Source organism: Diabrotica virgifera, chromosome 6 (assembly GCF_917563875.1).
Source record: "Diabrotica virgifera virgifera chromosome 6, PGI_DIABVI_V3a".
Taxonomy (NCBI): domain Eukaryota; kingdom Metazoa; phylum Arthropoda; class Insecta; order Coleoptera; family Chrysomelidae; genus Diabrotica; species Diabrotica virgifera.
Window position 1 is genome coordinate 178,635,011 of NC_065448.1, and position 12,166 is coordinate 178,647,176.

The window sequence follows — 12,166 nt, forward strand, 5'->3', positions numbered from 1 at the left end:
TTTTTTTTAAGTTTCATTGTTAGGTGTGGTATTTGTTGGTTGCGTTATTAAAAAAATTAAGTGTCAGATTTCTTGTACTTGAAGGAAAGAAATTCTCCTATTACGATCCAAAATAAAAAAAATTTAATTTTTCTTGAACATATTTTTTTAAATAATCTTTGTATGCGGGGTTGTTTTTAAGGGTTGTGAGCTGTAAAATATCATAATATTAAAGTCATGATTTAAAACAATCAACATTCAACATATTTGAACATAATTATAGTCCATTTCCGCTTTAATTAATTAGTTTTCAATTTATTGGAGTAAGGGGTCGTTTTCACCCCTTAAAATTAAAAAGCATACTTTGCGACCACGTCGGGTTTGAAGGGGAGGGTAAAATGAACTTAATTCCAAATTTTTAAGAAGATATATCAAGGCAATTAGAATTGAGAGGTGTGGATCCATTTTAAGCTTGAATGATTGTACTATTTTGTGTAGTAGGTACTTACCATCGTTGTACATAAATTCAATATCCAATGTAATTTCAGGACTGAGTTTTGGAATGTTTTCCAATGCTGATATTGAATTAAACATTGTTGTGGTGGCACCTTTAACATCTTCGGGAGTCTTACCACCCTCATTCTTATTAGAAAAATTTGGATCCGTATTATATTTTAAATTAAAACTATAGCTTTCAACTACATTGCCCTCGGATTCTTTTAGTAGAATATAAACGGACTTTAGCTAAAATGAAATTAATATTAATAGGTATATCTCTACATAATAGGCAGGAAGTGAGGTGCAAATTATAGACCTCCCTGTGTCTTCTTTTATTCAGCATTCGTTTGCATGTAATAGAAACCACGAATAGGGCAGTCAATGAGGGTATTTGGATCCGAATTCCATCCTACTACATCGATTTACTCGATATTTTCACAGTAAGTAAGGAATAGCTCATGAAACAAAGTATACCCTATGCCGATGTGCGCGTTTATCTTGGGGGTGGTTCCCAACCCTTCTCGGGAGTGAAAAATGTTTTGGTTAAAATAGCCACGGAAGATGCTAGAGAACCTAATTTTAAGTAAAAACTGTTCTATAATTATTTTTTGAAAACTCAATACTTTTTGAGTTATTGTTTTCACCCAATTTTGAAAAAATGTGAAAACTTTGAATTATCCACGTCTGTCTGTCCGTCTGTCTGTAATCACAACTCCTCCGTCAATATACCAGTTAGAATGACAAATGAGGTGTAAAATGAAAGCTTATAATCCAAGGATGGTACTAAAGGTGAGATATTTGACCTAGGCTGTCTGTCCGTCTGTCCGTCCGACCGCGAATGTAACTCCTGCGTCATTATACCAGGTAGAATGACAAATGAGGTGTCAAATGAAAGCTTATAATCCAAGGATGGTACTAAAGGTGAGATATTTGACCTAGACTGTCTGTCCGTCGGTCCGTCCGACCGCGAATATAACTCCTGCGTCATTATACCAGGTAGAATGACAAATGAGGTGTCAAATGAAAGCTTATAATCCAAGGATGGTACCAAAGGTGAAACATTTGACCTAGGCTATCTGTACGTCGGCGTCGGTTCGTCCGACCGCGAATATAACTACTTTGTCATTATACCAGGTAGAATGACAAATGAGGTGTCAAATGAAAGCATATAATGCAAGAATGGTACTAAATGTGAGAAATTTGACCTAGGCTGTCTGTCCGTCTGTCCGTCCGACTGCGAATATAACTCCTCCGTCACTATACCAGGTAGAATAACAATTGAGGTGTCAAATGAAAGCTTATAATGCAAGAATGGTACTAAATGTGAGAAATTTGACCTAGGCTGTCTGTCCGTCTGTCCGTCCGACTGCGAATATAACTCCTCCGTCACTCTACCAGGTAGAGTAACAATTGAGGTGTCGAATGAAAGCTTATAATCCAAGGATGGTACTTAAAGTGCGAAATTTGGCATCGTACTTCCGGTTTTAGAGTTGCAACAATATGAACTGTTCTAAAGTCACCGAAATAGTATAAGCGATATATTATTCGACGTGCCTTAGCAAGATAAGAAAAAATTTTGGTTTTGGTTTTTATATCATTTCCGCTTAAAAATTTATAACCAGATGTGCCGTTATAGTCGCAGAAATATTATATGTAACACATCAATCGAAGCGTATTGAAAAGTTCAGCTTTAATCTTTAGTTCGTATTTCAAAGTCATTTCTGTTTAAACAATGATAACCCAAAGTTTAGTCAAAATGACTCAAAATTAGTAAAATCGTATATCGATGGATACAAAGTTACACGAAGCGTTCAAATATCGACTTCCAGTTCTACTTTCGATTACTTTGGGTGAAAGCCTAGGACTTACGAAGTCCAATTATTACTTGGTCGTGGTTGAAAATTGGCCATTTTCATTGAAGAATGAAACCTTTTCGGACGGATTTTTGTGAATACCTTAAAAACTATGCATCTAACAAAAAACTATATAAAATATTTCTGTAGGTTATAAAAAAACAAAGAGATTCGTTCCTTCACAAATCTTCTAGTTAAAATATAAAGAGGGATGTCGTAGGTAAAAATAGTTTGTTTTTTTGTTGCATGCTCAAATCGGTGTATTCAACTTGAAATAACAGAGAAACGGTCAATTTTAGGTGTATAATGATACTTACAACTTTTATAGTGCTAGAAAAGACCTTTAAAATGAGCAATACTAAATGTCGATTGCATTCAAACTAAGCGAGATATTCTGCAAAAAATTTGATGACTAATGTATTTTAAGAATAAATGAGAAGTATATTTAACCCCTCATCCATCAGAATTTAAATACAACGTTTTCCTTCTACAATACTTTTTATTATAATGTTATTTATATGTTCAGAGAGTTGAACTGGTTAAAATGAATAGTTTTTGAAAAAAATAAGATCAAATTATAGAGCGCATTTTTAAATTTTCTTAAAAATCTTCCTTTTTCTCCATGTAACTCTAAAATGATAAGAGATACGAAAAAATATACCACGCAAAAATATAGGGTTTTTTCAGATAAAAATTTTTATTTTATTTGTCATTACTGTATCTCTTATCATTTTCAAGTTACATGGATAAAAAGGAAGATTTTTAAGAATATTTAAAAATGCTCTCTATAATTTGATCTTTTTTTAAACCATTCTTTTTAAACCCGTCCAACTTTCTGAACATAGAAATAACACTGTAGTAAAAGGTATTGTAGAAGGAAAACGATGCATTTGCATTTTGGTGGATGGAGGTTAAAATTACTTCTCATTTTTTCTTAAAACACGTTAGTTATCAATTTTGTTTGCAGCATATCTCGCTTAGTTTTAATGTAATGGACCTTTAATATAGCTCATTTTAAAGGTCTTTTCAAGCACTACAAAAGGTATCGGTATCATTATACACGTACAATCGACCTTTTCTCTGTTATTTCAGTTGAATACACCAATTTGAGAATGTACCAAAAAACAAACTATTTTCACCTACCATATCTCTTTTTGTGTTACAACTAGAAGAGTTATGGAGGAAAGTGTATCTTTGTTTTTTTACATCTTACAAAAATGTTGAATATAATTTTTTTAGTTAGATGCATAGTTTTTAAGGTATTCGCAAAAAACTTTTAGAAAAGGTATTATGTTTCAATGAAAATCGCCAATTTTCAACCACGAATAACTCAAAAAGTATTGAGTTTTAAAAAAAATTATGGAACAGTTTTTGCTTAGAATTAGGATCTCTAGCGAATTCCGTGATAATTTTAACCAAAAAATTTTTCACACCTGAGAAGGGGTGGGAACAGAGGCGGCTTTACCTATTGTGCAGGGTGTGCGGTGCACACGGGCGCCGGGATGTTGGGGGCGCCGAGCACCAAAGAGCGGGTCCTTTACTTTGTTTCACCATAAAATATGCTTTAAAACCATTAATGAAAAATTACATTCGCACTTAAGCGCGATTTATAAATTGCCGCCCGTCCAACGGACGGGCGGCAATCTTTTGATTCGTTTGAAAACATACAGACAATGATTCCGAAATCGGTTGTGGAACCTGTAAAGGTCGAATTGCTTGGGACTTGCCGGGCATTTTCAAAGGCATTTGTACACGTGTCAAGGGGTAATTTTGCGAAATAAGATTTGACTGAATGGATTAAGTATTATATTTAAGTTAACCTGTAAATATAAAATAAAGCGGCTTTTCTTTTGATTAAAATTTTTTAAAAGGAAGTTTTCTTTTATTACTACCACAATTATTGCGACTTTCACCTAACTACCAATTAACTAACTAATTCCATCCTAAAAGTACTATTTACTCGTGTACTCAAACCTGTCAAATTTCCTCAACCAATTTTCAACCTTACCTACCTCATAGATAAAAAAGTTCATTTTTAATTAAAATTTTTTAACAGATTTGGGTAGATTGTTCTGACGCCGTGAATACCTATTAGCTCCTGACATCATTTAATATTGCACTATTTGCATCTGGATTTTTGTTTACATTATAAGCGTACCTAATACCCTCTAAAATGATCTATGTACTAGTACTAGGTAGCATAGGCACCCATACCTATGGGCAGGCGGGCCGTAGCCCCCCTGGCTTTTCGGGTGCTTTAAACTAGTCATCCAATGTATACAAAATGTAATGTGCAACATCTTCACGTCTGCCCCCACCCTAAAAATTTTTATATGGGTGCCCATGCTAGATATGTACCTATTCGACTATTCCATTTTGACTGCGCGTCTACCAAAGGGCGCCAGGGCATCGACTGCACACGGGCGCTACATGGGCTTAAGCCGCCTCTGGGTGGGAACCACCCCCAAGATAAAAGAACACATCGACACAGGGTAGACTTTGAATTAGGAGATACGTAGAGGTTAGGCTTAAAATTTCATTAAAATCCATGCAGTAGGATAGAATTCGGAGGTACCTAATATCCTATTCTTGCTCCCCTTGACTGGCGTAGAAGGCGTAACCAGAAACTTGAACTTATTAGGGGTTTTATTTGCTCCGAAATTTAAACTTCGAATTGTTTTAGGCAGATGTCGCTACGGCATCCATATCGAGTTATTTTGTCGTGACTCGGTACTAGGAGGCTTGGTTTGTTTCAGTTCGTTCAGAGATAGCCATATATACCCTCTCTGATGTAATGAGGGAGAAACTACTCTTGAAAGCAAACTAATCGACTCACTCGCTAAATTATACACGTTAGATGTCTCGAATCTCCTAAACCTGCTGTGGAATATTATAGCATATATAAAATATTTAAATTATAACTTGATTGTAGCCTTAGGCTTTATCAACATTTTCTTTTTTGATTCGTTTGCTTAAGTTGGATAATAAAAAAGTTAGGTATGTTAACAACTAACGATATTCTTCAGCAATAAATCCTCATTTTCTGCTTGGTTTAATAAACAAGCCTAAGTAGGCTATGAGAAATTAAGAATTTAATGGATGTCAAATTGTTAACTGTCAAAAAGTGTCTGATTTGTGGTGAAAATTAGTGGATCTATTATTTCAAGTTTCAGTTAAGTCGGTACTTTTTTTGTTATTTGGAGGAAATGGAATTCGCTACAAGGAATTTGACCCGCCATGAGTGTGTTCAAGCAGCGATTTTATATACAGGGTGATCAACTTCTGTGACAAAGTCCAATATATCTGTTATTATACAGTATATGAAAAAAAGTTGTTAATAAAAGTTATAGACACCTTTAATGTACACATTTTAAAATTAGTGAGAAATATACATGATCCTCCATAACACGGTACCAAACCAAAGTTATTCAAAATCTGGTTTCTCTACATTTTTCTGATTCTAGAAATATAACATTTGTCTAGGGTTATACTGAGTGTTTCAAAGTTACGAGCACTTTTATTAAAAAATCATACGGATTTGATCGCCCTGTATGTTTCTAACGGTCTAATATAAACTTATTTTTTTAATGCTTTTGACTGTCAATATTAAAGTAATTTTGCAACAATGTAAAATTTTTTATAACTACGCAAATTGTATACAGGGTAAGTCAAAATGTAAATACAAGATTTTCTTCATAATTTTAAATGGAACACCCTGTATTTTATATTATTATCGAAAAGTTCTATCACTATACTTACATATCTTCTAAATATTCCCTATACCTAAAGTTATTATTTTTCGAGATATTTTAGTTTTTTTGTTGATAACAGCATGTATTACTTAGTTATTAATAACAATACTTTGATTTATTAAAATTTATTAAAAAAACTAAATTAAATAAAAAAATTTTCAACGTACTTCTTATGTTATAAAAGGTGTTCAAAATGACCTCCCATAACGTCTACACCAGCCTGGAGACGAGTTTCGAAAGACCTACTGATGTTGGTAAGCATTTGTTGTGTGACACTTTGAAAGGCGTTTTGAATCCTTATTTTCATATCGTCAACTATTGTTGGAGGTGCCCTATACACTACGTCTTTAATATAACCCCAAAAAAGAAGTCACCTTCGTTTAATTCTGGTGATCTGGGTGGCCAGTGAACTGGCCCATCTCTTCCTATCCATCTTTCAGGAAATAGTTCATCGAGTTGACCGTTGACAAGTGCGTTTTGGTGAGCAGGGGCTCCGCCGTGAAGGTACCACATATGTTGGCGGATGTTTAATGGTACATTTTCAAGTAGAATAGGTAAATGATCCACTAGAAAATTTAAATAAACCTCACCATTTACCTATTCCTCGAAGAAAAAAGGAACTATAATGTAATTGCCTATGACTCCACCCCAAACATTTAAGGACCATCTCGTTTGACTATGTGTCTGAGCACAGTACGGATTGGTTGTGGAATAATAATGAAAATTGTGTCTGTTTACACTACCATTTTTGTGGAATGTTGCCTCGTCTCCAAAAAAAGGGACAAACTCAAAAAAATCTCTCAGTATAAATATTTGTTTTTGTGACCATTGACAAAATTGTACTCTTCGTTCGAAATCATCCCCAACAAGTTCCTGATGTAACTGTATATTATATGGGTGCATGTTGTTTTTCTTGAGTATGTTTTGGATATATCCATAACTTATATCTTGCTCTCTTGTAATATTTTGAATAATTGTATGAGGATTTTCTGTAACAGGCAGTAAAACATTTAATTCATTTTCATCCGTAATGATGATTTTTGTTTTTCCTTTGCTTCATAAACAGAACCAGTACTATTAAACCTGTCTAATAAGTTGTCAAATGCTCTCTTATTTGGTTGTTGACGCTATGGACACCGTTCCTTATAAATTCTTGTGGCAACTAATGAGTTTTTGAAACACTCCTAAAATCCGTATCATGTCTGTCATTTCTTCACGACTAAAATTCATTGTTAGGTAACAATTATAACAATATGGCAAACAATTATAATCAATAACAAAAGTAAAAACGTACACATAATTAAAATCGTAGATCTGACAGTTCTTGTGTCAAATACTTCAAAGCCACTTTAAACAAGAACTTGCAGCAATTTATAGTTCCCTATTATAGAATTTACCATAAAATTGGAGAAAAAATGAAATGCAGTCTAATTTTAATTATCATTAACAAACTCATTGGAGGTTTCTAATATTAAGGGTACCGTATACCGGGGTTATTCCGGACGATTTTTTCAGTTTTTTAGCTATATTTTGACAACTGTTGAAACTAGCTTTTACCAATAATATAATTTTGATAGGTCTCTATACAAGCTTTAAATTTTATAAAAGAAAGTTTACCCTCCTCTCTTGGGGGAGGGGTTTTTTAATTATAAAGGGCTGTCCAGAATAACCCCATAAAGCGGGGATATTCTAGACACTATGGAAATAACGCTACTATTAAAGTTAATTCTCTTACAGGGCTTCTCTGGACAAATAATTTTTTTTTATATATATATTTTTATAAACGAAACATATTTTTTCAAATAAAAAACAGTGTTTATTTCAGAAAAAATACATAAGTATCCTAATAATAATAATACAAACATTGGTAACTAAGTCAAAAACATTATTTAAACAATGTTTAAAACTAATAGGAACTTGGGTTACCTAACGTGTAAAAAATAATACTTTAATACCTAATACAAAACTTGCTAAAAAACTAAAAAAGAAATTATTGCCAATTAAAGGCTGATAAATCATCGTCAGGAAAATTATAAAACAGTCTTTTTCCTGTTCCAGTTGTTTTCGGTTTTCTCAGTTTTTTTTTAATCACATCATCTCCAACATTATCTTTATCTTCTTCTGAGGATTTAATAAAAGAGTCAGATTTAGTGGATTTTTTTAGGAACTCCACCTCATAAGGGGTATCATAGGTGTCCCAAAAGCCAACAATTTTTCCAATAAAGTGACACGGAATACTCTTTCTTGTGTATTCAACAACCACCCAGTCATTTACGGAACAAATTTTCGGCTCTATATTTTCTTTAAAATTTATTAATGGAATTTCGTCATCGCTGCTGTCTGATACATGCTGCTCTGGTCTATTTTGATATTGTGAAAAAGTTGGTAGATCACTGCCAAAACTCTCCGGACTTTCGCCACCTTCATCGGGTTTGAATGAACTGTCCGATTCTTCATCAGTGGATGGTGGCATCATAACTTTTGCTTTTTTGGCTGGGTTTTTTGGTTTAGCGAATTTTTTTCGTTTTTGAACTTTTGAAGATACCGGCGTAATGTTTTCAGCTGATACGCTTTTGCCAGGTTCTACGGCGATTTTTTTTCTCCTCTGTTTTTGCTGGTCCTGTGAAGCGGAATCGTAGCGCATTTCTTTGAGCATATCTACGACAGCTTCCGAAATTATACGAGCTGGCGAACCAGTCTCGTTTTGCTCAGGAGGTAATCTTTCCTTTGGTTCGGATGGATTAAAAGGAAAGAGGCCAATCTTGCGAAAACCAGAAATTAGATTTTGCGAGGCCGATTGATTTTCGTCTAGTTTATTCCTAAGTTGTTTTAGTAGCTTAGGAAATACATCTTTAGACAAAGATGCCATTTTTCGCCCCTCTGTTTTTTTCCAGTGCGTAAGTATTTGCCTCCAATATTTTTTAAGAGGGGCGTAAAATGCCACATCCAGAGGCTGCATCAGGTGGGTGGAGTTGCTGGGCAGACATACAAAAGCAATATCCATTTCTTGACACTTTTTCAGCACCTCTGATGAGAAATGCGATGACAAATTGTCCCCAACTATAATCTGTACGAAATAAGACGCAGTTTTAAAAAAATAAAAAACAATAAAGCAACAAGCATACAGACCTTTTTTCCTTCCTTTTTTCTAAAAAATGGAACAACAATTGTAAAGAACCAGTCCTCGAAGCAGGCGGCATCGAACCACCCACTCTTCGAACGGTTGTATCGTGCTCCAACCGGACCTCCCTGTGTCCAACTGTCCCACATATGGTCTGCCTTATAAACCATGTATTCTGGTAGAAGCTGTCCATCTGCGGTCCCAGCGAACATTAAACTAATTGCAGTTTTTGTCGAATTTACTACCCGTTCCGGGTACTTGCAGCCTCTTTTAAAAATAAATTTTTTCGCACCAGGATTATCAGTTAAATTGGTCCCATCATAGTTGAGAATTAGGGAAGGATCTATGCCCTTAAACACATCTTTAGCATTATTAAAAAATACATCCAAGTTTTCCCTATTCACTTTTGCTCGTTTTGTGGATATATTTGCTGACAGGCGGTTGGAGATTCTGCCTCTGTGCCGTTTTAAAAAGTTTGAACCCCAATCGGGGCCAGGAGTGTTGTTTGTGAATCTGCGTTCGACGCGCCCCATTTTATCCAGGAATGACTTAACCAGCAGGCGTAAGTCTAACAGATCAAAAGGAAAATCCCAGGCGGATAATGTGTTCAAATGATCAATGATCAGGGTTTCTTCCTCCATTGTCAAAGCGCATGGCCTTCCTGCTACACTAAACGTATTCTTGTTAGAAGCTCTTAAATAGAGAGTAGATCGAGGAACTTTATATCTTGTTGCTGCCTCTCTGTAAGTTAAATTCCCAAACTGAATCTCTCTTAGGGCGTCCTGCATGTTTGTTTCGGTGTAGCTATTATACGACGTATAGTTTTGGCCGTTGCGACTGTGATGAAGAGTCTTTTTGTACTCTCGAACCATTTTTCCACTGAAAAATTAAAAAAAAACTTTTAGTAAGGGGCTATTCTGGACTACGGGGCAATTCTGGACAGTCAAAAAATGCCTGTCCAGAATGGCCCCGGTTGACAAATATACTTATAACTTTTTTTGGCTAGAACAAAAAACACAACCTCAAGGGTCAATAATAACAAGCCATGTAACATTTTGTTAAGGTGAAAAACATTACCATTACTTACTTGGAAATGAGTGAAGCACAGAAAGCTTGACCGCTATATTTTTTTAACGGGTTTTCCACGAAATTTTGTTTGCGCGCCAAAAGGTGAAAATGCCCAGCGCGGACCTTCCAACAGTTATTAACCAACTGGCTGAATTTCTCGCGAAAAGTTGTGAAAATCACGCCACCCGCAAGTGCAGGCTTTCGGCGCGGTTGCCACGTTTACCTGAGAAAACGCGTTGTCCAGAATTACCCCGCATGTCCGGATTAACCCCGTTATACGGTAATTAATTTATTGTAATAAACGTATCTATGAGTTATCAACAATAAAATTAAAATATCTCGAAAAGTAATAACTTTAGGTATAGAGAATATTTAAAAGATATGCAAGTATAATGAAAGTACTTTTCTATGGTAATATAAAATACAGGGTGTTCCATTTAAAAATATGAAGAAAATCTTTTATTTGCATTTTGACTTACCCTGTATAAAATTTGTGTAGTGTTAAAAAAATTGTACGTTGTTGCAAAACTACTTTAATATTGACAGTCAACAACAGTAAAAAAATAAGTTTATATTATACTGTGAGAATCATACAGGGCGATCAAATCAGTATGATTTTTTGATAAAAGTGCTCATAACTTTGAAACACTCAGTATAACCCTAGACAAGTGTTATATCTTTTTAATCAGAAAAATGTAGAGAATCCAGATTTTGAATAAAATACAGGGTGTTCCATTTAAAAAAAAGATAGCTTTGGTTTGGCACCGTGTTATGGAGGACCCTGTATATTTCTCACTAATTTTAAAATGTGTAAATTAAAGGTGTCTATAACTTTTATTCACAACTTTTTTTCATATATTTTATAATAACAGATATATTGGATTTTGTCACAGACGTTGATCACCCTGTATAGCAAAAGACTTAGCTACCATGCTATCGGCTCCTTATATTGGTAACAATAATTTTTTGCTAATGCATGGTAATGCAAGACCTCACGTTCACAAACTGTACCCGAATATTTACAACAGGTAAATCTTCGGACTTTGAATTGGCCATCGCATAGTCCAGATCTTAACCGGATCGAACATTTGTGGGACATAATTGGCAGAAGACTAAGACAGCGTTTTCCACCTCCTAGAACCTTACAAAAGGTAGAAACAGTAGCTCTCGAGATTTGGAATGATATTGATCAAGACCAAATAGCATACCTCACTTGTAATATAATAGTATATTGTGCAACAAGTGCAGAAAGTTACTAATTTCTCACGAGTTTGAAAAGTTGCGGTACGAGCGCAAGCGAGTGCCGCAATTCAAACGAGTGAGAAATTACCTTTCTGCACGTGTTACACACTATACTTTTTCTACACCACAGTGTTTGCTAAAAATAAAAATCGCAATTTTTAAACGAAGATTTATTATAATAATAAATTATAAATTTTAAACTGTATTTAATTAACACTAATCAATTTAAATTCCTTATACCTAAACAAATTACACATAAATCAGTTAAAAAATGCACTGCCTTAATTTGTTTGAATTTAAACTATTTTAAATAAATTATTACAAAATAATGTCACATTTGACGTCATATTTATGCAGTTACGGATTTCCACCAGACCTACTTCATTCGACGACTCGAAGTATCTTGCTGAGTTTGCTAAATCCTTATTGGTTAATTGATAATTATAAAATGTTTATTAAGAAAAAAAATGGTAAAATAAAATTGTTGTAACATCCATAAATTAATTTCCATTCGATAATTCGATAATTTCCGAAAGTATAATAATTGTCTTACAGGTTGTATATTTGTCTACATTTGTATTATTTGTCTACATTTTAACCACAGATGTAAACAGAATATATAACGTTACTCAGAATGAGCTAGTCATTTGTAA

At 34.3% G+C, this 12,166-nt stretch overlaps 1 protein-coding gene across 4 annotated transcripts in view; it reads right to left on the reverse strand.

The window, feature by feature from the left end:
- Window positions 1-12,166, reverse strand: part of LOC126887043 (uncharacterized) — a 132,279-nt gene that overhangs the window by 85,908 nt on the left and 34,205 nt on the right. For all 4 annotated transcript variants that reach the window (XR_007698935.1, XM_050654363.1, XM_050654362.1 and 1 more), the window contains exon 3: window positions 489-723. Coding sequence is in view for 3 of the 4 variants with exons in the window: in XM_050654363.1 (XP_050510320.1) it covers window positions 489-723 (235 nt within the window). In the remaining variant the exon portion in view is untranslated. The remainder of the gene's footprint in view (window positions 1-488; window positions 724-12,166) is intronic.